The sequence below is a fragment of the Anomalospiza imberbis genome, chromosome 7 (genome assembly GCF_031753505.1).
Source record: "Anomalospiza imberbis isolate Cuckoo-Finch-1a 21T00152 chromosome 7, ASM3175350v1, whole genome shotgun sequence".
NCBI classification, from domain to species: Eukaryota; Metazoa; Chordata; class Aves; order Passeriformes; family Viduidae; genus Anomalospiza; species Anomalospiza imberbis.
In genome coordinates this window covers 9,466,732-9,492,518 of record NC_089687.1, presented here as the reverse complement: position 1 = coordinate 9,492,518, position 25,787 = coordinate 9,466,732, and the positions used below count along the sequence as shown (strand labels likewise).

General features: G+C 46.8%; 2 protein-coding genes and 2 long non-coding RNA genes across 7 annotated transcripts in view; 1 reads left to right on the top strand and 3 right to left on the bottom strand.

The window, feature by feature from the left end:
• The window catches only part of LOC137476897 (TGF-beta receptor type-2-like), a 31,131-nt gene extending 12,061 nt beyond the window's left edge, over nt 1-19,070 (top strand). The window contains exons 2-7 of the mRNA XM_068195319.1: nt 7,105-7,255; nt 9,044-9,246; nt 12,268-13,076; nt 13,189-13,330; nt 14,538-14,665; nt 18,463-19,070. Of these exons, the coding sequence (XP_068051420.1) occupies nt 7,105-7,255; nt 9,044-9,246; nt 12,268-13,076; nt 13,189-13,330; nt 14,538-14,665; nt 18,463-18,675 (1,646 nt within the window). The 3' untranslated portion in view covers nt 18,676-19,070. The remainder of the gene's footprint in view (nt 1-7,104; nt 7,256-9,043; nt 9,247-12,267; nt 13,077-13,188; nt 13,331-14,537; nt 14,666-18,462) is intronic.
• Nucleotides 9-4,799, bottom strand: LOC137476896 (uncharacterized). Its single transcript, XR_011000681.1, has 4 exons — nt 3,449-4,799; nt 1,847-1,987; nt 1,412-1,520; nt 9-563 (listed from the first exon to the last, which is right to left on the bottom strand). It is a non-coding gene; the product is annotated as an uncharacterized lncRNA (long non-coding RNA).
• LOC137476899 (uncharacterized) lies at nt 9,528-18,476 on the bottom strand. The gene is made up of 3 exons (XR_011000683.1): nt 18,320-18,476; nt 14,034-15,294; nt 9,528-10,018 (listed from the first exon to the last, which is right to left on the bottom strand). It is a non-coding gene; the product is annotated as an uncharacterized lncRNA (long non-coding RNA).
• A 2,864-nt stretch (nt 19,071-21,934) lies between the features above and the next one.
• OSBPL11 (oxysterol binding protein like 11) overlaps nt 21,935-25,787 on the bottom strand; it is a 43,026-nt gene continuing 39,173 nt past the window's right edge. For all 4 annotated transcript variants that reach the window (XM_068195316.1, XM_068195314.1, XM_068195317.1 and 1 more), the window contains exons 12-13: nt 25,571-25,724; nt 21,935-23,884 (exon numbers count right to left, since the gene is read on the bottom strand). In XM_068195316.1, coding sequence (XP_068051417.1) covers nt 23,807-23,884; nt 25,571-25,724 — 232 coding nt within the window. In that variant the 3' untranslated portion in view covers nt 21,935-23,806. The remainder of the gene's footprint in view (nt 23,885-25,570; nt 25,725-25,787) is intronic.

Genomic DNA, 25,787 nt, shown 5'->3' with positions numbered 1-25,787 from the left:
CACCCAATAATGTTCCTCCGAGTACTTCGTAAAATCATAACGGCCCTGTAAACAAAGAGAGCAAGATTAGGTGATTAATTATTTACCACAGATGATTTCTGCAGTGCCATGTGGAGGAGAGAGAACGTTTCACTGGTGGTCCCTGGGGAGTGGGAAGGAAGGGAGGTGACCCAGGACGGGGCTGCCAGGCTAAACACAAAACGGTAGTGCTGATTTAATCCCAAAAAAAGTGGGGGCTTGTAGGAAGACTGAAGGTACCTCTGGCCCTGCAGTGCCAGCACTCTGGCTCTCCCAGGAAAGCTGTCCAGCTCACGAGTGTATTGGTCCAGGCACACTCCACTGCTCTGCCTGGAGCAGCTCTTGGCCTCCTTTCCCACATTTCCCTGCCTGCTCTGCTCCCCCGCTTTGCTTCTAGTCCCAGAGGAGACCTGCTGATGCCTTCACCCACGCCCTGGCTAACTTCCAACAGAGGAAAAGCTAGGGATGAAGGGGTTAATTACTACAGGCGCAGCACAAGCCAAGTCTGTAAGTGACTCTCTATTGCTATTTCGAAAAGAGGCTGCCTGGAAAGGGAAAGGAAAAAAAAAAAAAAGAGAGAGAGGTTTACTTTACAACCATCATTATTTCATCTGCAGAGTTTATACAATGGAAAATAAAAGCCAGGGTACGCGAAGTCAAATAATTTCTGTTTCATTAATGGTATGGAAATCGTTTTGTTTTTATAGAGGAAAAACAAATGTGAACTTGATGTGTGTGTGTGTGTGTGTGAGAGAGAGAGAGAGAGAGCGCATGCAACTCCCTTCATTGCAAAGGGCAGAGCAGTGAAATCCAGAAATAAAAAATGACTCAGAGGCCGTAGGACCTATGAGTCAGTTGAGCTGTTGTTGTTTTTAAACACAAGCGAGAGCACAATATGGCAAATAATTGCCCCTGCAGCCCCCCCGCTGGCCCAGGCGTCCCGCGGTACAGGCTGTCCCCTGCCAGCCCCCAGCGCTGGGCACCGGCCGGACCTGGCATCCCCACCCCCAGGGACACAAAGGGCTGGAGCAGGGCTTGTCCCAGCAGGAGCAGCTTTGGGGGACAGAAAGTGAAATCTGTGAAAGTAACTTGACATCCGGTCAGAGTGGATGGAGGAGAGAAGTGGCTCCGAGGGCAGATGGAGGAGTGCAGGGCCAGGCACACTCCCCTGTCCTCACCCAGACATCAATTGACCAAAATCAAAGAGAAACTGCTCTGGCCAAATTCTCCCTGCCGAGTGCCAGGCATCTCCTCACTGGCCCCTGACATTCCAGCTTGCCTGGATGCTCCTGGCTTTGCTGGGGTACAACCCTGGGGTACCTCAGTACAAAACATCCCCACTCCCCAAAAGCAGAGTCATTGCGCTGATACACAGAAAACTTGTGAAAGGCACACGAGAAATACCGGAGATTACCAAAGCAGAAGGACGGACACAATCTGCAGAGCTTGTCCCTCCCCTGGGTGAAGTTAGATCATGATGTAATTTAAGCATCTGAACGAGACTGGAGAAGCCTGCTGTTATGATCCATACCCAATTTACTTTGTAATGGGACTAAGCAGTATTTGCTAAACACTGAATTTAAAGGGATATTTTCACAAAGGAAAAATAAATGGTAGAATAAGTTAGTTACCAGCCTGTTTGAAGAAGGTCCAAACAAACCAGAAATGCATATTGCATGTCCTCCTGGCACTGGAAGAACTGGTGTCTGACACAATCAAAATCAGTCCTTTTTTATGCACCAAGAAACAATTCTGGCTTGTTCCTTGCTCCATACCGTACTCTGCCAAATGCAGTATTTATTATGCAGGATGATGCGGGACCACATACCTGAGGGTGGAGCCTGGGTTGGTCCCCTGATCCGAATACAGCACTGATGGATTTCCTGGGAGAGCCAGTGGCTTGTGCCTTGCACAGGCAAAAACCTGGATATTAAGATTTTCCAGCTCCATTTGGTCTGCTCTACCTCTCCTACAAAGATAAAGATACAGTGTAAAACACATGGATGGAGAAGAGCAGCCTGACACTAAAAACCTCTTTAGTTCAGCAGCTGAAAGCAGCACCAGACCCCACCACTGGAGAACAGGAGTCTGCTGGAGCTGACTTCAAAACAGAAGTACAACACTTTGAGGTCTGGTTCTGGGGAGATTCTGCAGCACAGCAGGATGCTGCAACAAGATCAGGCAAGACAGCAAGAAATCTGCAAGAAATGTGGGATCACTGTTACACAGGTCATGCTGAACAACTTCCATGGGAACTTCTGACCCTGCACAGAATCTCCTGGAAATCAGGGCATAGGAATTACCCTGACACCCATCTGTGCCACTGGTTGTTGCATCATGGAGGAGGCAGCTCAAGAGTAACCTGGTGATGGGGAACACCTGGTTCTCTCACATGGGTCAGCGAGAGAGCAGAGCCCATCAGCTCTGCTGTTGGATTAATCTTAAAAACAAAGTACTGCATATAAAAGGGAAGGAATTTGTTTGTTCTCATAATAATTTTATGAGGCTCTGTTATTGCATACTTGTGTCATTAACCATGGATAAAAGCCCAAAGCAAAACCTAATCCTAAACTTGACAGCAGACATGGGACTCACCGCGGAGCCCAGGCTCACCCAGGTGGGAAAGCAAGTCCCAGTGCAGGTTGTGTTTCCATTAGGGCACCTATCTGGGGGTTTCCAGGAAGAACAGGGCTGCAGGGTTGAGTTAGAGCTGCTCCCCAGTCCTGTGTTTAAGTGCACTGCTCATTAGAGAAAGCAAAGAGCATCTCAGCTGATCTCCCTAGCCTTAGTCTCTCCCAGTGCAAAGCCTGGGGATGACAGGTTGACTGACTTGCATGGAAAAGATGATGCAGGGGCTCCCAGAGCCACTGCAGTAACAGCAAGCTGGGCAGCCCTCTGTGACTGCTGAAATAGTGTCAGCCCCATCCTGGGGTGCTTGGAGGTATGCAGAAAAGAGGGGATAGACCTCACTGTAGAACATTTGCAACCTAAAAATTAACAAATTTTCTTTGTCCTTGAGAAATACAATAAGGACAGTTATCACTGCAAGACAGAACATGATCTGAGGGTCCTATAATGGAGGCTCTGTGTAACAAAAGCCTTGGTCTCCTTCCACCTTGGGAAGGGAAGAGATGGGGACAGGGATAAGTGCCCTAGCATCTCACTCCAAACACATTCCCTTAAGCCCATCTTGGTGTTTAGCTGTCCCAAAGCAACATGCCAGGGAGAATACTTGAGAACTGAAAGTGTTCATTCTGCCCCTCAGTGAAAATGCATTTCCTGCCCTTGCTTGGGTTACGAGGCACTTTCTCCTTGCCTGTAACAAATGTGCTGTGCCTGCACCCCCAAACAACCCCCAAGGTGGTTCTTCCTCCTTGGGGACCACAGTGTGGGGAGAACTGGAGCCACAGTGAGGTGCTGGGTGACCCACCTGCTCTCTGGGGCTGCAGTGGTGGATAGTGGCTCTCAAAATCCCCCTCCATGTTCTTACAGGTGCAGTCCCTGCTGGCAGAAAGCTCATCTGCTGTGGGTAGCTGCTTCTGTGACTGCAGCGATGGGACTGGGGTGGAATTCTGTCAGAGAGCTGTTTTCAATGGCTCCTGTATGGGGAAGAGGGTGGGTTATTGACTACAGTAGTGGTGTCTCCACAGCCTTTGCAGGTGGCCAGGCAGAGGTTTTGGAAGCCCTGTGGGCAACGAGAGGCTGGAAGGCTGCCCCGGCATGCAGGAAAAAATATCCCGATATCCTTGGGTGGTGGTATCACCCCTGCTGCTATTGCAGGAGAGACACAGGCACTTCTGGCATAGTTTTTCATTTATTCTCTGATTTGAAAATCATCTCATATTCTCTCAGTAACCTCTCTAGAGTCCCAGTTATAGATACCAGAGGATTTGATCCTGCTCTTGTGCACAGGAGAACAAGCCTTCCTATTGATGGGAAGCCAAGCTTGCTGTGAGCCCACCTATCGGTGACTTCAAACCATCTTTCCAACTGTCATTCCACAATAACTTTGACTAACTGTACTATTTATTGGCTCACTTCACATCCTTATGGCTTCAATTTATTTTTGGAAAACTCAACCCGCATTTAATTAGTTTATAGTTTGTTCCAAGTTTTGCTTATCCAGCTTTTTTTTTCCTAACTTTTTTTTTTTTTTTGAAGTTTGTATTTTGATGTTTAGCATTTGCCTTGGCAACATCTGGAACCCGTTTATGGAAGTGTATTGTTACTTTTACTGCTTGTGCAGCTTTATTAAATCATCCGACTATTAATATTGAAAGTGTTCATCTGGGTCTAATCAGGGCCAAGATGAGTGATGTGGCAGTTAAATTGTACCTACGAGCTAATGGCTCAAGGACACACAGTCCTGAAGAACCTTGCAGTGGGCTTTGTGTTCTTCTTTTTAGCTTCCTAGGACAAGAAGGAGGTGAGGGGGAGGAAAAAGAGATATCCCTGCTCTTTCTTGCAGAGCAGATAACAGAATCACAGCCTGAGTTCGTTTAGAACAATTTGTCTCTGAAGAATTTTGTCCAGTTACCACTGTATTTCTGGCTCTTGTTTCCATATTTAACTCCTTTGTCTGTCCTGGCTTCCCCTCTGCACAGCACAGCCAAGCCAAGATCCCCAGCACACGCACCAGTGCATACAGGCGAGTCTGACGTTCTGCTCTGAGCTCTCAAGCAAACCCTAGATATAAATAAGTAAATAACACACCTGGTGGGTATAAACAGATAGATAACGAACCTCATCCTGCACCAGCAACATCCACAACCTGGATTTGTCATTTTTTACTCCTCTGCAGAGCCTCCAGGTGTCCCTGGGGTGATGGTGCTGAGCCAATCCCACACCAGCCTGCTGCGAGCACAGCACGAGCCGTGGCATGGATAGGTTGAGCTGAAGGGGCGGAAGAGGAACCGTGGCAGTGACACCACCAGAGCACAGGCCTGGGTGTGGTAGGGCTTGGGTTTGGGGCGAGAAACCAGTTTACCTTCAATTGTCTGATCCCTTGAAATTACCCAAATGGAGTTTGTAGGGTGCGGTGGCTATTACTGCAGGTTGAAGGCTGCACACAAATGCTGGGCTTGATTTCTGTTCCACTCTCAAAATTCTCATCCTCCAGTAGAGTTTTGCCTCAGATTTTGCAAGCTCTGCTCTGGCAGAGCAAGGCAGGGACGTAAGGGTAGCTCATGCTGGCTGCAGGGGTTTCAAATCCCACTGAAGCCATGGTTTTGGTATCTAGCCCTCAAATGGACGTGGGTAACTGGATCTCTTGAAGTCACCCACAAAATCCAGGTGGATTTTGTGCTGGGTGCCCCAGCAGGGCCAGAGCAGCCTCATGGATGGGGGAGATGCTGAGCAAGAGGTTGTGGACAACATCTTCACCTACCCTGCTCCCTGCTCCCCCAAAACCTGGCACAGCACAATCCCCACTGAGCTGCATCTTAAGCCTGGCATGGGTCATTTAAGCCAAAATTTCCTCCTTCCAACCTCCAGATGCAACAGGCTTTTCCTCTGCACCCAGGTTTTCCCCCTAGCATTAACCTTGGCCCTACATACAAGGCCATGGGAGCTTGTAAATGGTTTATTTCTGTGTGGGAGCCTTCCAGCAGTTCTTTATGACTGTGGCAGAGAGGGGGGTCTGTGCTGGTGTGGGAAGCAGAGCAGGCATGTGGGATGCTGTCAGAGCAGGCTGCATGCCCTGGATTTGGGGAGCAGGGAAGTTGAATACCTCTTTTGCTGTTGGGACAGTGAAAAGCATCCATGGGCTCAGCTGTGGAACACAGGCAGGTCACAGACGTGATCACCAAGAGTGCAGGAGTTCCTGTGTGTCACTGACAGACCTGGGGGCACCCGTGGCTGTGCTGGATCAGAAGGACCCTGCTTGCAGGGGCTGAGGCTCCCCAAGCCATAGCCACGAATTTTGCAATTTTTTTTTTCCTTCAGACTTACAGCTGGTGATGGAAAACTGTGTGAGGGCTGTGGCAGCACAGTGAGCTATGACTGCCCTTTCCACAGGGGCTGGGAGTACTCAGCACTGATGGGTGGTTCAGGGACGTGGCAGCCAGAGAATCATGGATGGCCCAAAGCTTCAAAAAAATAGCTGCTGTAGTTCAGGTTCATACCTGAACACTTTGGAGTGCATATATTTAAGTAAAAAAAAAAAAAAAAAAAAAAAAAAAAAAAAGCATAAATAAATATTTCTACATAAGCCACTCAGTGGCATTTTTTAAAAAGACATTTAGCAGCCTTAAGACAGGAAGTTTAAATTTAGCTGGGATTTATCCCTTAACCAAGCATAGTTCATGCACCCTTTCTATAAAAATAGAGATAATGTTATGCCTGTGAGATACAGGCAGAGCAGCTCCCCACAGGCAGCAGTTATTCCTGCTGCTGCGGCAGATCTGAGGCTCAAGGGGCAGGAGAACACCTCTTGCTGGGATGGAGCACAGTGGGCAGTGGAGCCCTGGAGGGAGCAGCCCCTGTTGCCCCAGAGCCGGGGAAGTGTCAGCCACAGATTCTTGGGGAGTGGGTAGCAAACAGGTTTCCCAGCGTGGCCTCACTGAACAGGAAGGGGGAGGACGAGGAGGCAGCAGGAGAGGCGGGAGCTGTCCCAGCCTGGCCGTACATCCCTCCCCAGCACCTCTCTTCCTGCTGAGGGGAATAAATGAAGTCTTGAGGCATAGAGCGACCCGGAGATGTCCCTTTTCGAACACCGAATGTACTCGGGATGAGGGGAAGTGCCAATTTGAACCTGGGTGGTAGAGGAAGAAGTAAATTTCCCCTTGATGATAAATGGTGCGGGAAAAGCAGAGGGAAAACGTGATTCTCTGCGGTTTCCCAGGCTTCTGTCCGGCGGGACCTGCCCGCAGCATTCCCCCATCTCCTCGAGGCTTTGGGACAACACAGAGCACAAATGACTGGGTAATGGAGAGCCAGACAAAGGCTATTTTAAAACATGCATGGAGAAATGGGGCCAGTGGAGGCTCCTTCTCCCCTGGCTCTGTGAGTCGCTGGGAATGGTGGTTGTTTTTCCCCGCTGAGGGCGAGCACGGCCGCGCTCACCCGCAGCCCCTCTCTGCTCCGCAGCCTGCGGTGCCGGCGCCCGCCGCAGCCTCAAGACCAACCTGTGCAAGTGGTGCGACTCCACAGCTCCAGCCTGCGAGGAGAAGGTGTGCTACAGCAACTGCAACCTCAACTCCTACTGCGAGGACCCCTACGAGATCTGCGTGGCAATATGGTAAGAGGAAATTCCTCTCCAAGGGGAGGCAGGGAAGGAAGGGGTTCATGTGTGTACCCCTGTGCTTGTGTTTTTGCCTGTTGCAGTAATTCAGGACTTTCTCTTCCTCTTTCCTTGACTCCATTATAATTAAAATTACAATGCACAATAAAAAAGTCATTTGGTCTGCCCCGTAATTAGTACCCGTTTATTTTCTAAATAGATTCAGCTTTTGAGCTGAAAGCACGGCAAGTTTGCTGCAGGATCTATAAGCTCTCATAAACCTTTGAATTAAGCTTTACAAGCCGAACTCAAGGGCAAACCAGCAACCCTGACCTCCAAACCAGTGATGTCCTTAGGCAGGTGAAACCTCAGTTCACAATGCAGGGGTGCAGCCAAGGTCAGTCCCCATCGAGCACATGGATATCTGAGCTGGCACCACACTGGGGTTAACCCACTGGGTTTAACCCACATCTTTCCCATCCCTTGGAAAAAGTCCTTTTCTGCTCCTGCAAGAGGTGCCTGGACAGGAAACACAGTCTTGCATTTCAGGCCAAGCACACACTGCATGGTTTGGCCCGGAAGAGTGCCTCCCCCAGCTTTTTTGGTCCCCGTGAGCAAAACTAAAAAAGCATCCATTTTGGGTCTGCCCAGAGTGATTTTCCTCCACTTTTCCTTTTAATTTGGCTGCCAAAGTGAAAGCCAGCCAAGCACTTATCGCTAGGCTTTATCTCAACCTGCTAATTAGCGTGAATGCTCTATGCCAGCTTTCAGTAGGAGTTTGGCTCAACCTAATTGTTGCATTATGGACTTCTAAAAAGCAAAACACAACGAGAAGCCCAAACAAACAAACAACAAAATCCACCCCCTGCCCCAAATTCCCCTACGCACGCATGGAGAAGGCACCTTAAATCCTGGGTAGGCAATCCAGTGTGTTGCTGGGTTTTTCCCATTTACAGCTTACATGTACAGGAAAAAGCAAGGCCCCTGCAGCAGGAATCCCCATGCCGGGGAAGCAATCCCACTGCACAGGATGGAGCTGCACCCGGCATCGTGTCTCGGATGGGGTGAGGCAGCCACGCAGTCACAAATACCCTGCCAGCCCCTTCCAGCATCTCCCTTCCCATTCTATGCTTCATCCAGAGGATAAGATCCCTGCAGGCAGGGCTCACCTCCAGGCCAGCCTTGCTGCTCACTTGCAGAGGCATATGTGAATCATCCAAACTTGTCCTGAGTGGGTATCTCAGTCACAGCAGCAGCTTTGGCCTCACGCTCATGTCCTCCAGGGGCCCAGCCTTACCAAAAGGGATCTCACCCTCCTAGGCCTCTTCATCTGGGAGCTCCTCTGTCAAATTATCTGGTAGCCACCAAAAAAGTGTGGGGAGTGCTGAAACTGAGCGACTTCACCAGGGAGAGGGCGACAAATTTAGGTTCTTTCCTTGGCTTTTATGTCTGACTTCCCAGCTGACCTCAAAGACATTGTGAAATCTCTCCATGCCTTCATCCCCCTGCTTTGCACCACCAGGTCAGGAGGCAGAGGCTGTTCCTGAAGAAGTAATGAATGGTTGTCATTTCTTTTAATGCACCCAGGCGTAGCTGCAATGCTGTAGCCTGTGCAGGGCTAGTCATCCCCATCACTGGTCCTATAAGTACATGTTGTAAGTAGAATTATACCACAGCCACTGCAAATAGTCATTCCCTACACAGCCTGAAAGAAATGATCTTAGAACCGGGTCTAAGGTGACGCACAGGTGACACAAGGGCCAAGCTGCCGGGCTAATGCTGTGTCGGTTCATTTGTCACATGCAGGAGACAGGACAACGAGAGCATCAGGATCAGCACGCTCTGCCACAACCCCCACCGCCCCATCGAAAACCTCATGGTCCCCAACTACAACACCTCGCGCTGCATCATGAGCCACCAGCCCAGCGAGGACGGCATCATCTACATCTGTGGCTGTGTGGACGAGCAGGAGTGCAACGACAAACTCATCTTTGAAAACCACACCAATGGTGAGTGCTTTTGTTAATGTTATTTATGGGGGTGCAGCACACAGCACCAATGCCAAATCCCTTGTGTTTCCTGCGGAGTAGGAGATGCAATGGCAGAAGAGGCTCTTTGCCATCTTCTTTGCCCTCCCCATATAAAAGCCAGTTAAAATCTCTACCCTGTCACTGAGCCCAGCATTTTGTCTGTGGCCAAAGCATTCCTCACAGCAATACCTCCAGCCTTTGTCTGGAAACATCAGGTGGTGGAAAATCCACCATATCTCTCAGTGGGCCATACTTTCAGCACAGGTTGAATCAGATGGGGAACCCAGAGGCTGGTGTAATGTAGTGTGAGTCAAAAGCTCTGAAAGCTTTACATAAATCGTGTTGGAGCCAATCCTGCCCCAGAACACACCCACAGGAACTGCTGGCATCCCCCACGGCTGTAACCTGAAGAGGTGGAGATGCTGGGGTGCAGGGCTGGGCACACAGGAATGCCTCCCCTGCTGCTTTCCTGGGAATTCCTGCAGCAGGGTTTCTCCTGGGAAGGGACAGCTGGAGCCACTCGGGTGCTGAGCACACACACGAGTGTGGCTTGGCACACTGCTGCACATGGCTGGAGATCTAACGGGAGCTGTAAATCCACTGGAGGGAAAACTAAGAGGCTGCTCACTTCTGTACCTCAGGAGGGTCGTATATTTTGGAAATATTTCCAACCAGAGCCTTTGGGGGCTTGTCTAAACCTCCCCAACTCCAAGTGGACCAGGTTTATCCAAGTGTCCATCAAGAATCTGACCTGTAACAAAAGCAAAATGAAATGCCTCCAGTTTTGCATAATCACAGAACAAGGAGATGCTGAAAATGAGCCTAAGCAGAATCTGCAAGTCAGTGGTATAGCTTCTCCTGCAACATAAGGAAAAAAGAAAAACATCACATGAAATGCAAATTCTTTGAACAAACAAGCCACTTTAATGGAAGCAAATGATGCTAAATTCGGCAGTTCTTTGCTGCTTCCCCAGCCAAACATAACAGGTACACACACTTCTAGGGAGAGATAGCCAAATCCCAAAGCTGCTGCCAGGATTTCACAATTTCACACAAAAATGACGACTGGCTCATTGGAAATGCCACCCCCAGCAAAGGCTCCATATCCAGCCTCCTCCTGTCAGCTAGCGTGGAAAGCACTGGAAGTCAGAGCAAGACCTGTGCAGGTCTTTAACAACTCTCTCCTCTTAGATAGGGGCCAGGGTCCAGACTAGACAAACCCCAGGCTCACAGAACCCATTCTTTACCTCCTTCTCTTCCACTTTAAGGGATCATTTGCATTCTAAATTTTAAATTATTGTCACGTTCAGTGGTCTAGGCAACTCCTGAGCAGAGAAACGAGCACTTCTCCGGCAGCTGAAGCAGGCAGACTTTTTTCCTGTTTCTTGATTCCCTAAGCTTTGCTTTCAGATCTGGGCTGCTTGGTGGCATTGCCCTCACACTAGGGGTGCAGGGGACTCCATCAGATATCAGAGACCATGCTAATGAGCACACAGAGTGATCATTTCCTAAAGCTGTGCACACAGAAGTCCAGGTGAGACCTTGGGAAGATGCTGGGTAGGCTGGAGCATGGCAAGTCCTTTCCACCTGTGCTCCAGCTGAGCCCAGCCCTGGAGGTCCACATCCCCTCAGCAGGGATGGAGAGACCCACACAGCAATGCTCAACAAGGTGTGGGTTTACAGACCCGTGGTTATTGCCAGATCAACAACATTTGCTTTCCATAGAAGGGGTCTAAGCCCTGCTGCAGCCCCTGTGTATCAAAAGACTTCCATCAGGAAGGGGCATCCTCACATAGGAATTTCCTGAAGCTGTGTTAACTTCCCCTTTTCGGACTTGTGCATGCAACTCCCTTAAAAATATCTTCTTTTTCTTCAGAGTTTCAAAGATGGGATCCAAAGCATCGGGTAAATCCATTAAAGCAGTAGGTGATATCCAAGCCCAATACTTTCCAAAATAAACATATTCCTGAGTTAGTTATTGATTTATATCAGTTTAGGTTGATCTTGTGGTTTAAACCTGATGCCTATTTTAGAAACGCTTTCACAGCCTTGCAGAAATTAGCTGCAGCATATTTTTTTGAAATTTGCCAAGGAAAATAGCTAAATGCTCTGTTTTTCCAGAACCTGAATTATGATCTGCACACACTGAGGTCAAGCAGCGAGAGTTTTGCTTATGGAATGATTCTTATCCCTCTTCCCCTGGGTTATTATACTTGGCAGAAAAACCTCTGAGTAAGATTTTACTTGAATATCTCGACTGAAGTCAGCATTTTTATTCCAGGAATCATGAACATCAAAGGATCAGACAATTATATGTTGTGTGAGGGTTATGGCTTTGTGTGCGTGTCCTCCCCCTGACAATCTGAAGGCCAACAGAGGGTTTAAAAGAAATAAAACAAACGCAGCCATGCCCTGGCAATTGTTGGGGATGCTGCTGTAACGGTCTGAGGAAGGAGATGCCAGCACTGCCAGACAAGCACTGAAATGATGCTCCTGTGTGCTAATTATCCTGCAAAGCACCCAGGCACTCCCCTGCGCTGGGTGGTCCTGCACACTGCCCACCCCCAGCATCCTTCTTGACTCTCTGTGTACCACAGGGGTCCAGCAAAGCTCCAGCCCCAAGCCCCCTCAGAGATTTGCTGTGTTCGAGCCTTGCCTCAGATTTATCAGTGTTATTTCCAGCCAAGCTCCCCTTGCCATGACTGCAAGCAGCGCTTGGGACCCCCAAAATGCCCTTTGCAGTCTCTTGTGCCACACTGTCCCATCCAAGTGATGCTGGCCTGTGTATTCTGTTGATAAATGAAGATAAATTTGAGACCAAAACCGATCAGCCCCCTTGCTAAGTGCCTACATCTGGGCTCTGTGTCGGGATGAGCCCTTGTGCGGCCCCGCGAAGGGCTGCGCTCCATTAACAGCTTTGCGTATTTTCCTCCTCCTCGTGATGAAAACGAGCTGTGGCAGACCCGCAGCAGCACCTCGCCTTTTCTTTCCTCCCCTCAGGCTACTCCATGCTGCAGAGCAAAGAGGTGATCCCAGTGGCTGCCATCAGCCTCCTGCCCCCGCTGCTGGTGGCGGTGATGATCACGGTGATATTTTACCTCTGCCGCACGCAGAAGCGACGCAAGAGAGCCAAGGCGTGGGGTGGGAAACAGGGACAGCCCCCAGTGCTGCCAGAGCAGGGGAAGGCAGCTGAGCGGGAGGAGAAGTTGTCCGTACTGATGGACGAGAGCCCAGCCAGCACCAGCCCCGGCTGCGCCAGCAGCCGCCCCGCTGAGCTGCTCCCCATCGAGCTGGACGAGATGGTGGGCAAAGGGCAGTTCGCAGAGGTGTGGAGGGCCAAGCTGAGCCACAGCCGCTCGGGGCAGTACGAGACCGTGGCTGTGAAGATCTTCCCCTGCGAGGAATACTCCTCCTGGAAGAACGAGAGCCAGATCTTCACCGACACCAGCCTCAGGCACGACAGCGTCCTGCAGTTCCTCACTGCTGAGGACCGGGGCACGGGGCCCCGCCGGGAGTACTGGCTCATCACCGCCTACCACAGCCGGGGCAACCTCAAGGACTACCTCTCCCACCATGTGCTGAGCTGGATGGACCTGCAGAAGATGGCTGGGTCCCTGGTGAGTGGGGTGGCCCACCTTCACAGCGACTACACCGCCTGCGGCCGCCCAAAAATCCCCATCGCCCACCGTGACATCAAGAGCACAAACGTCCTGGTGAAGAACGAGCAGGAGTGCGTGCTCTGCGACTTCGGCATCGCCATACGCCTCGACCCCTCCCTGACAGTGGATGACTTTGCCAACAGTGGGCAGGCAAGTATGACCCATCAGCCCTCTCTGGAAGAGCCTTTGCCAGCCACCCCCATGTCCTGTGGCCAAAGTCCTCGCCCACCCCTGCTAATGCCTCTCTCCTCTCTGTGGCCAGGTGGGCACCGCCAGGTATATGGCCCCAGAGGTCCTGGAGTCCAGAGTGAACCTGGAAGACCTGGAGTCTTTCAAGCAGATGGATGTCTACTCCATGGCCCTTGTTTTGTGGGAAATGGCCTCCAGATGTGAAGTGGTAGGAGGTAGGAGCATCACACCCAGGTCGCTGTGTGCCTTTTTGCTCCCTTACTTCCACATCCCAGCTCATGGCCTAAGACGTGACTTGGCGTGGTCCAGGTCTTTGCAGGGCTGCCAAGAGTTGGTGACAGATTCCCCTGCTCTGTGTGCAGTGGCTGAAGGGGGGTGGCTCAGTGGTCAAGAAGCAGGACAGGGCCCCATGGGGACATCTGGTCCAGCCCCTGCTCAAAGCTGACAAGCTGCCAAGTCCCATGGAGCCTGTGCTGATGATGCAAAGCAAACCAAGCAGGAACAGCCAAAGGTGCCTCTCCCTCCTCAACCATTTTTTCCTTCAGACAACACCAGAGAGCTTATGTTGCAATGGGGACTCACAAACCCCAGCCTCTGACAGTATGACATACCCTGTCACCTCCCAGAGACACATCCTGGCATCTACAATTGTGTGTAACAAAACATTTCATTAACTGCCCTGGAGTTAGCCCCTGCCTGCCTTCTGCCTGGTCACATTTACTTCCTTCCCTATCCCACCTACTCACAATCAAGCCCATAGAACTGCAGGAACTCTCAACCCTTGGCCAGAAAGCTGCTACAACTGCCCTGCAAGCCCCATGGTCGGCAGGGGGAGGCCCTTGCCTGGTCTGGATGCACCATGCCTCCTTTATTCCCAAGCCAGCATTCCCAGGCCATCTCTCTCTGCTCATATCTCACCTGCATTCACATCTGGATGGGAGCCAGCAGAAACCAGGGTGGCCTCTCACCTCTGCCAGTAGCCAGTTTCCCCTTGGTCTTCCACCACATGGGGTTGCTCTTCCAGAAGGGCCATTTCTCCTCTAACCCATTCCTTGCCTGTAGCAGAAATCTGGAAATTCTCGTGTCATAGTCACCTCTCCCATCCTTCACCAGCACCGTACTTTCTGCCTGCTCAAATTGTCTCACCATAGACAAACCAGGTCCTTTGTACTGCATCTTTTGGGTTTGGGGAGGACGTCAGATGGTTCCTAGGTGCTGTCTCTGAAAAGAACCTCTATGTGAAAACCCAGCACTACATTTTTGTGTTCATGTTCTCAATTGTTTCCAGATCTGCTTTTTTTTTTTTTTTTTTTTTTTTGCAGACTGTTAAAAACAAATCCATTCTCATCTGGTGGGCCATACCAAAACAAATCAGGGAATGAATTAGAAACATCCTGTAATGCTGTTGTTGCTTCCTTGCAGAGGTAAAGAATTATGAGCTCCCTTTTGGGTCAAAAGTCCAGGAGCAGCCTTGCGTGGACACCATGAGGGACATCGTGCTGCATGGCAGAGGGCGACCCGAGATCCCAAGCAGCTGGCTGGTGCACCAGGTAAGCTGGGAGCAACTGGTTCAGAAAAGAGCAACACATATTGTACTTCCTCACTAAACCAGCCTGGAAAATTAAATTTATAGTCAAAGGAAAAGTGGGCAGAACTCCTGGGATCTACTTTCACCTCCACTGTGGATGGCTGAGCCCACACAAGTTCCACTGGACTCATTTCCTTGCTGCACAAAAGCCACCAGCCAAGGCACAGCAGAATGTGTTGATCAATAGCCATGATCAGGAAGTTGTAAATGGTAGGTGATGGGTTTCAGTTACCCTGAGGATAACAGCAAAAAATGGAGCACTTCAGCGCAGCTCTTCTCATGAATCATTGGATTTTGCCCCACTTCTCCCCCTAGCACCTTGTCTGGAAGGCTAAGGAAACAAAGTCCCTCACACACAGCCATTCACAGTAGGGACAGAGGGGAAGGGAGGCACATCCTGCCTTCTGCCTGCATTTTTCAAGCTCAGTATTACCTTCAACGTGAGAGAAATTTCCATTACTAGAAGGAAGAGCAAACTAGGAAGCATGTCCTTCATGTGAAACACTCAGGAAAAGTGAGTGAAGCTGAGAGCAGGGATGCTGCAAGGCTCAGGGCTTGTCAAGGGAAGTCTTTCACCAGCCTTCAGAAGGTCTGAAAGTAAATGTGTCAGCACAGAGGGCATAACCCAGTGTTCTAGAACAGGAACTTTTCAGCAGTGACAAAATGTGCTCTGTTAAAACCAACCACAAGCACACCCAGAGCAACCAGCTACAGAAACAGAGCTCCCTCCTGGCCCTGACAGGGTTCTCTGCCCCAGGCCAGTGCTTTCTGCCACACACTAAGGACACGAGGGGTAACAGGCATGCTGATCGTGACTTCCACATCTTGCCTGATTTTAGGACTTCTTGAATTTCACATGTCTTGTGGAAAAACATCATGTGCTGATCAACATTCCCATTCACCTGAAAATCAAGCTGGAACATTGAGCCTGCTGGCTTTCAGAGCCTTGCAGTGCTCAGTGCATTTTGCAATATCCACCCGTAAAACACACTGCCTCTGCTCCCACTCTGCCCTGCTGGCACACAGAGGCAGGCTTTGCAAAAGGAAGGAGAGAATTTCTCAACCTTAGGAGGCCACATGTTCCCTACAATGCCTCCTCTCAAAAGCATGTTTGTCCAAAGACTCACAGCTGACCTGACTAACCAAAACTGCAAACAGGATCAAATGAATCCGTGGCTTCTGCGGGAGCCCTGGGGAGTTTATCAGTTGGTGAGTCCATTTCTGGAGCTCACCCAGCCTTTTTCATTGACAAAGGCAAATACAGGAACTTCAATCAGCAGAGCCACATGTTTGAAGCCTTTGAGTATTCAGCTCAGACATTCACCTCACAGGGTCTCTGATAAACTTTGAAACCAAAGAAAAAATATACAGAGGCTTGGGTTGTCAAAAATCACACTTTGATAGAGTGTGAGCATAACTGCTGTTCCCAGGGCTGAAGGGAGGCTGACTGCAGTCACCTCCCAGAAATAATGTTGCTGTAGTTGGGTTGGTGTAGCAGGCAAACAGAACAAGGATTATAAGGTGGGAACTTTTATTGGACCACCTGATAGTCACCGGGGAAGAGGAACAGAAAAGCCATGAAAGCCACATCATGTTGCTGAAAGTTTTTCTCTGATTAATCTCTGCTGGTCTAACATCTCTTTACAAGCCTGGCTTCACAGCATTTTCTGGGAATTTTGCAACAGTTCTCCCTAGGATGAGGAATTGGGCAGCACCATCTGGTGGGAAGCAGAAGAAAGCCACTGGCTTGTGCCACTCCAGGCATCCAGGCTGGCTTCCCGTGGGAGGAAGTGTTGAGTGACATCAAGAAAGGTGATAATTTGCTCATCTGAATGGGAAGCACCGACAGATGTTCCCACCAATGACAATAAGACATAAAAACTTCCACGTTTCAACTGTCAGGATTGCTCTCAGTCAAGTGAAGACCATGGTTTGATTTCCAGCAAGTGTCAGCACCAATTTCCCTGACAGGGCTGATTCACCCAACAGCACCTTGAGGGCAACTGCTTGCAAGGCCTCACAACAAAGTCAGCTGAAGAAATTCGTCCCCACTTTCCCAGATAACTTATGGACCCCTTAGGTCCGTGCTTCTACCTTGTTTCACACCACAGCACATTAAAAAAAAAAAGGAAAAAAAAGGTTTATTAGGCCAGGTAAATTCCTGAATCTGGTTCACAAAGCAGCTGAACAGACTGATGTACTGGCACAACCAGAGGCTGGTGCAGGACAGGAAGGAGCAGCAGCAGCTTAAGTCAATATTGCCACTAAAAATACACTTGTACAACTCAGCATCCTTTGGAATCTTAGAAAAACAGATATCAAATATAAAAGCCAAACTAAGTTCCTTTTGTAAGCCAAACAAGATGTTTCAGTTATACCATTCAAAAGAACATCATCACTACAAGGCAAACTGCAAATAAATGTTATTATTTCAGAGAAAAATAAGTACAGAAAATCTTGAATGTCCTGTTTGAGAACAGGATGACTTTAAAAGCTTCACCTAAGCTAGCTCATTTTTGCATGTAATCAATTACCCTCAAATCCTTTCAACTAAGCTAATAAATAAGTGACGTCAGAGGTGCTGAAACACACCATCTGTCAGTTTTGCTCTACAATCCTGTTCTCTCCAATCTGTGCCTATTATGGAAGACTTAGCACAATGAACCTTAGCAGTGAGCAGTAAGTTCTGAGTAAGGGCAGATGGAACTGACCCTATCTCTCTATAGGACTTGGATTTTCCTCTTGTGTGGGTCCATATGAAACTTCAGGGTTCTCTTAATTGCAAATTAAGAAATACATAAAACCCACTGAAAAACACGAAGCCTTATTTAGAATAATGATTTTTCCACTGTGTTCCAACTTTAGTTGACAATGATGCCAAGAGCAATAGCACATGATGGAATTACATGGGCGAGGGAAGGTTCAACACAGCTTCTGGTGCTAGCTGTGCTACTAGCTAAAGAGTGGGGAAAGCACCAGCTGTATACTACCATTTATTTTGCTCCTAGGCCCAAAATATTGTGACTCTTTTCAAAGCCCTACACAATTGGACAAAAAAACACCAGCTTTCTGGGAGATGTAAGCATTGCAGCTGAGATGAACTCCATGTGCTCTGGAGTAAACTGGGAAGCGCCTCAGCCCATCTCAAACAAAACACTGTTTTGTGAAAAGGGAACAAGGTTCAGCTGCACACTGAAATGAGTGTTTGGCACAGCACAGCCTTTCAGAATGCCACTAAAACAAGAAGTCAGACTTAAGAAATTATTTCCAAACCTACCTTTGAAAACCACGTCCCCCCCTCCCCAACCCCTCCCTCCAGGTGTAACAGGCAGGGTTGCAGCTCAAGCCCAGAGGCCTGGGCTCAGCCAACAGCCTACAAGTCACGGTCCACACCTCACCTGTCCCTCCTGATTTTAGGGTGCACTGATCCAAATGGGCAAGGCTGAGGACAGGCAATAAATACAGGCTGGAAGGAAACAGGCTCTAAGTCTCACAGCCAACACAAGCCAGTTTCCAGGGAGCATGGGAAACATTTGGGAGCAGATGCTGTGAGAGCTGAGGCTGCTGCTCTAACACAAGCAGTGCCAATGGAAGCATCAGCACTTCCACAACTTACCAAGGCTGATTCCTCTTGTGCTTAAGCTTGGCCAAAACCAGCCCTTATGCAGGAGGCTGTCAGAAGTCTGGTAAACCACTAAGACTTTGTTAGATTCTTTTCTTCCTGCCTTCTGATCCTAATTTCAGCCCTTCTCCCTGCAGGGAATGCGCTTCCTGTGCGACACCATCACGGAGTGCTGGGACCACGACCCCGAGGCTCGGCTCACCGCCCACTGCGTGGCTGAGCGCTTCAACCTGATGGCACAGATGGATTGTGATGACATCCTCAACAACAACATGGACAACGAGGCCAGCAAAACAGCTTCTCCAGGTGGAGAGCTCCAGGACAGTGATGGGAGCAGAAACATTCAGTGATGCAGCAGGCAAAAGTCCTCATCATGAGGAACAAGAGGATAAGAGAGAAGCATTTAGCTCATGGAGGAAAAAAACCTCGCTGTTTTTCAAAATGGAACTAAGATCTAGTACATAAATTATTTATAAGATCTGTTTCCTCCCACAGATACAATGAACTGAGGAATCAATATTTTGGTTAAAGTGAAACATTATTATATGAACTGACTTTGTACTTACTTAAAATGTATAATGATGCAAAGCATTCCTTTTATTATTTTTTAAAATAATAATGTTTAATCTTTTATTAATAAGCAGCTGAATTCCACGTCTATCTTTTTTAAGTCCTTCCATATTGTCATAATGAGTTTCTTTTCTAGCTTATTCTGCACTGATTAAAATAATTTTCCTCTTTTTAATGGCCTACACATACACACAAAATCTGTTGTAGCAGAAAAAGACATCATAAGATGTACCACACCCTCTATGGAAGAAATGCTGACATCCAAGAAAATCACTCGTGCAACATTGTCCAAAGATCCACAAGAATCCAGTTTGTAAAAGCCTGATACAACACAACTCCAACATACCTTTCCTCACTGGGGAATTCCTGGGTTGATAGTGCACGTGGGTGTGTGAAGCTTCTTTGAGAGAGAAAAAAGAAGTCACCAGTGTAGACATGGCTGCTTCACCCTAAAAATTTTCCATGCAGGATATCTAGACAACCCTTTCCCCCATCAGACCAGTTTCCAGCCACCTCTAGCCAGATCTGTGCCACAGTAACAGCGTCAAGAATTGGCCAATTCTTCTGGAAAATCTCACACACCCCCTGCTGGATTACCCCCCCACCTCGAGGGAAACATGATCAGACTGAACGGAGACCTTTATCCCCACGATCACCAGATCAACCCAGGCTGCCTCTGTTCTGGACAGCAATTAAGGAAAGGTAAGTCACACCTCACTCTGAACCCTGGTACCGTGCAAATCCCTCCACCCTTGGGAGCAAAGACCTCAGGTACCTCTAAGTCCTGCAAGCCCATATCTGACATCTACACAGAGGGGTATTTTTTGGGATAGCGTCCGAGAGGAATACATTTCTTGCCACCACACAGCTGCATGCATCAGCCCAGAAAAAGGGGAAGGGAGCAAACCAAGCAACTGCCACAAGTTTTCTGCAACTGAGGCTCCTCAATGTGGAGCAGGGACACAGATCTGCAGGGCTGGTTTGGTTCTCTTAAGTGCTCAGCTGTGACAGCACTAAGCCATATAAAAACCTTTTCTTCTCTAGCTATTGTTTCCATCTCCCTGGACTGTTTTTACACCTGCTAAATTAAAAGCCTAGAAACAAATTGTCTCTAAACACTTCAAAGAAGGACAGAAGGGGAATGAATTAGGTTGCACCATATCTAAATAACACAAAATTTGCTTAGCTACCACTTATGCCATCTGCAACGGTGACCACATCTGTCATTCTCACTAATCTTCACCTGGCTGCTAACTCCTGGCACCTTACAATTTTTCAAGTTAAGCCTTTTCTCTTGAAGCACATCCTCCCCAGCTCCCCACAAATACATCTTTTCAACCCACCTGACTTCAGCCTCATTTCTTTAATATATTAACCACTAGCACAAGAGAAACAGAGCAGGGGGCAACTTTTCTGTCATGGGAGACAAAAAACTACAGTAATACACCAAACTCCCCCCTAGACTGCCCAATCTTGGCTTCCCATAGTATTTTGTGCAGAATTTCCATATCAAGTTCTGCATCAAGTTGTTTGAACACACTGATGAATGTGTTCACTTGTTCTCCCACACTCAAAAGGATTTAAAAGACATTCTGACCTGTTCTTCCCACAGGTGACAGGGACAGAGGGGGATCAGCCTGTGCAAACTAGACATTGAAGACTGCATCTCTGATGGCTGAAATCCAAATTCTCCTGGGGAGACAGACTTCATCCTAGACTTGACAGTTCATACTATAAATATGCTGAAAAACGTTAACTGTTCCCCTACCCATGCCTAAAATCTTGAATAACCCAACTTGCATAGTGCACATAAATCTATCAGCATTACACACCTGAATGCCTGTGTTACACAGGGCTGACCTGTTGCACTCTGTTTTCTATGAGGAGCAGCAGGCTGCACAGCATCTCTGAAGACAGCCACTTATTTAAGATCCAAGATCTGTTTATGATTCAGGGAGCCTAAAACCACTGAGATCAATGAAAATTCTGCTCTTAACTTCAGTGGGCCCCAATCAAGCCAAGAAGACAGACAGTAACATAAGCCAATGTCCTATTTTGCCATGTTCCCTGTTGGAACACACTGTGGTTCTAGCAAGAGTCTACACAGGAAGCAGCACTGAGCCCTTCCCTTTGCTCCAGAAGGTACAGGATGGAAACAACTCCAGTTATGCAAGACAATCAAATCTGGTCAGAGTTAAAAATACATCCATTACTCTGCAGGGTGCTTGCCATTCTCAGAAGAATCACAATTACAATTTAAGCTGGATATTCAGTGGCTAGATTTTTTCTTTTTAAATGGTTTTCAAAAATGTCCTTTGTTTCTAGAAGTAGAAATTTGCATCATAACTAAATCCATATGAGGAATCATTCCAGTTCTCATGATGACTTGGGTAAAGGAAGGCTTTACCTTCTTTTTTTCCTAGAAACATCCCCATGTTAAAAGAAATTATTTCAACTACTTTATCAAAGTATTTCTTCACCATTAGGTCTACTTTTACACAACAAAATTATTAACAGCTTTCTTAGTGTGAAACCACAAGCATACCAGATGAGGGAGGAAGATAAATAGTATTTAATGGTATTACATAAGGAACACAAATGGGTTTATGGTCAAAATGGGTGCTTTTCAGTCTCATTTACAGCCATCACCTTGACAAATCCCAAATCAAAATTTTAATCTGAGATTAGAGACTGAGTTGTAAATCTGTATTTTGGTTAGCTTAAGTTTGTTCCCTGGAGTGTGCTCAGCTGGAAATGGTTTGGTTTTGCTCTGATCACTGCAATATTAAAAGCTGGGCCTTGCACCACAGCCCTTGCTGTTTGTTTAAATCAAAAGTGCCATGTGACTTGGATAAAACAACTATGAAACATATACAGTGTTAATCTGTTTCTCTACCAGCCCCATTTTGGTGCAGGTACTGATGAGCCATGGAAGAATTTCACATATTGCCACCACAATTCCCACCCCAAATCCTGGAATTGGCCAAGGAGCCAAATGTGCCGCAGACCCAGAAACGCAGAGAAACTAATCCCACTGTCTTAATTTTTATTTTTATTCCCGGTTAGCATGAAAATGCCCAATGGATATCCAAAACTATCACAACAGGATGGTTGTATAGAATATCACAAACAAGACCAGTAGGGCCTAAAACATTCTACTGCTGGAGAATAGTTACCACTCAAGCACATAGTGCCAAAATATCCCACTTTTGGGACCAAGGAAAGCCCAGACAGATCTCCAGCATGAAAGAAAACAACCACCTACTCTTTCCTGGTCACCTGATCTCTAGGAAAGCAGACAGAACAAATGAATCATTTTGTAGCTTTATTATCCCCCCCCACTTCTCACAAACGGACTATGACTTGCATTGAGATCTCAGTGCATTTCACAGCAAAAAAAAAAAAAAATGTACAAGAGGATCAAAACAGTTGTGCATAAACCCAACTCTTTTTTTTTTGCATGATTTTCAGTTTGTGTTGAAAGTTAACATGGTTATTTAAACCTTCTGATGCATTCTTACAATTGCATCTTCTCTATGGAAAACACCTTACCAGATCACACAGTTGTGAGTTTTTATGATGCTGGATCCAGTGCAGCCATTGCCATGGCTGGGAAGCGGCAGATAATGTTATATACACTGATTGGAAGACTACATCAGAAGAAAAAACAGATTAAGGCACCACTGTTGGAAAAATTAAGGTAGCTTGTAGTTACAACAATAACGAAAGCCATAGTAAGTACTATTCTTAATTGCCAGCAATTCTTAGACTTCAATAAAATAGTTATAAAAAGGAGAAAAAAAAGGGATGTTTGTACCTGAATACAGTTTCCTGATATCTGATTGCGTTTCAAATCAATACTCAGTCCTCAGCATAATCAGATGTTTGTTTGGGTTTTTCATGGTAAGATGAAAAATCAGGACCTACAGTCCATGTATTCAAGGTCACATTTCACTGCTTTGTTCTGAACGACACCACAGGAGAAAAAACAAAACAACCCAAAGGACAGTTTGTAACACTGATACTTCATCTCTGAAACTATTAGATGGGCAGAAAAATTTAAATACAAAACTGTACGTTTTCTGTTCATTTTGAAAGCCTTAGTCCTCAGGAAGAGAAGTTGGAGGAGAAAAAACAGGCCAGATCTCATTATATTATAACTTGAGAAAAACCAGTCACTCAAAGAGATTTAATAAAATTAGAGCTGAAAAGTGTTCAAATTACTTTTCCAATTCAAGTCAACTATTTCAAGTATATTAAAATGTTTCAGAGGAAAAATTTCTCCATGGTTACACTTCTAATTGCTTTTATAAATCCATAAAAAAGAAAAGTAGTCTCTACGTACATCCCATATTCCTCCAATGCATGCACGCGTTCTTTCCGAAGAAAAGGTCGTCATGATCCAGTTGTTTCTTAATACTGATTTCAGGCACATCTTCCAAACACCCTTCCAGTTTTTGCCAAGAAGGTTAATTACTGGGCATAAAAGCAGCAATTTTCTGTTGCTGTTGTCTACATGTGTACTGAGGAGGTTTCAGTGATTAAAGAGCTTGACACAGATTCCAAAAGAGTTCCTATGTCACTCTAAAATCCAACAGGCTCCTTCTTCTCTCAGGCAGCTTTTGCAATCAGATCTACTTGGAAGAATCTTACACAATGCAGATAAAATCTCTTGGATCATACAAAAAAACAAGTTGGCTGAATGTACCTGGCAGGTTTGTCTCTACAACTCGGATTTTTACCTTTTTTTTTTAAATAGCTTTAAAGTGCCCTAGGTATAGTTATTTCTTTATGCTCATTTAAACTTGCACAATTACATAAAAAGGGGACACTCAGTGTGATTACTGTGTTCTGAGAAAGAGAGGAAAAGGAGAGGAAAACCAGAAAACTCATCTTAAAGCAGCTTTTTTTCTAGTTACTGTCTGTTTGTTGAGTTTGTGCGGCCGAGACTGTTTTCCAGAGGGGTTTGTGGTAAACCCAGCCATCTCCCTGCAATTTAAAGAAAAAATATGGTTATCATAAAGACACTGCCTTGGGAGAACTGCTTTCACACAACTATGAGACTGATGGCTGTCAACAGCAGAGGGACAGAGCTGGTATCTAACTCCTGCAGACTGAGGCACAGAGATCAGCACTGCAGGCTGCTGACACTGCCTCAGAACACGTGCAGGCTCCTCCCAGCCCCTGCGCTCTCAGGGAGCACGCTGCACCTGTAATTAACCCTGTCAAAAAGCCACTCTTCTCAACTGTGTGATCCTAATTACTTTCAGAAGCCAAATAAGCAGCCAGCAGAGAGGCAGCTACTCAGGATTATCAGCTCTACCTCAGCCCAACTGCTTACCTGGAAAGGCAGTGCTCAGGATCACATTTAAATGTTTTCTGAGTACTTACCTGGACACGCAGTGCTCAGGATCACATTTAAATGTTTTCTGAGTACTTACCTGGAAAGGCAGTGCTCAGGATCACATTTAAATGTTTTCTGAGTACTTACCTGGAAACGCAGTGCTCAGGATCACATTTAAATGTTTTCTGAGTACTTACCTGGAAAGGCAGTGCTCAGGATCACATTTAAATGTTTTCTGAGTACTTACCTGGAAACGCAGTGCTCAGGATCACATTTAAATGTTTTCTGAGTACTTACCTGGAAACGCAGTGCTCAGGATCACATTTAAATGTTTTCTGAGTATATTTGTATCCTGGACTACCAACAGAATTTCATTTTTTGCAAATCTAACAATACTAACAATACCACTATCTAACTTTGAGCTAATCATGCTAACACAGCTTTAGAGAACAAAAACCTTCATGGGAGTAGTCCTGAATCTGACAAAACAAACCTGGAATACATCCATGAGAAAGAAACCTTTTAGCCTATGTTCTAAACACTTACTAGATCACAGCTATGGGAAGAAGAGGGGGAATTACATTACTGCAGTGTAACAGATAAAGCTTTCACTGTAAGTAGAATCTAAACTACTAGAGCATTAATTTTACTCAAGAACTCTCCTGTTGCCAAGGGCTCAGCAAAGGTCTCTACACAAGCAAGGTCTCATCACACGGATCACAAGAAAAGCCTATTTCAAAGTTATCATAGCAGTATTCCCCAATCCTCCTGGGCAGGCTACACTTCCCCTTGTTAAAAGTCTTACTATATTATTACTACTACTATTACTGAAGTACAGCTTAAGACACTGAACAAATAAGCTCTATGCAAAATGTAATGTAGAAGAACAAAAAAAGTGTTAAGCTGAGAATGAACTAACATTCCTTCTTGCTAACAATAATATGCTGGGTACATAAACACACAACCTCAGCAAAATTAGTACTACTGATTATTTTCTTTGCGTATTTACTGTTACAGTCTGCTTACATGTGTATATGCAAAACTATTTCCCATGTGCCATTGAGGAAGTGCTTGCTAAAAGAAACAGGACCAGAAAACTGGAAAACATTTTGATGTAAATGGTTGGATTTTGCAAAGTAGAGAATGAAGTCACACCTTTGCATGCTTAGGAATTCTTATGTCACCTTATTCCTATGGATCCCACAAAGCTAAACTGTAAATCTAAGGTCAAATACTCTATTCTGATAGGACACAGACCCATATGTGTCCCTACTTGCATAACAGCTCTGCTTCTACCCTCATCAATAGCAAGTCACTGCTTGGAAACTTACATCTTTAAGGAAGTATTTGGTACACCAAGGTGTTTCTGTTTCAGCACGAAGTCTCTCTTCATTCCTCTGCCGTTCTTCCAGGGCTCGCTTGTGCTCTGTAGCCTTATCGATGTCTCCATCCCGCAGAGACTCTGTCACATGCTGCCACAGCCTCCTACAAAATAAACTGGTAACCTGACTGCTCCAAAGGCTTCCCAGCCAGCCACCTCAAACTGCA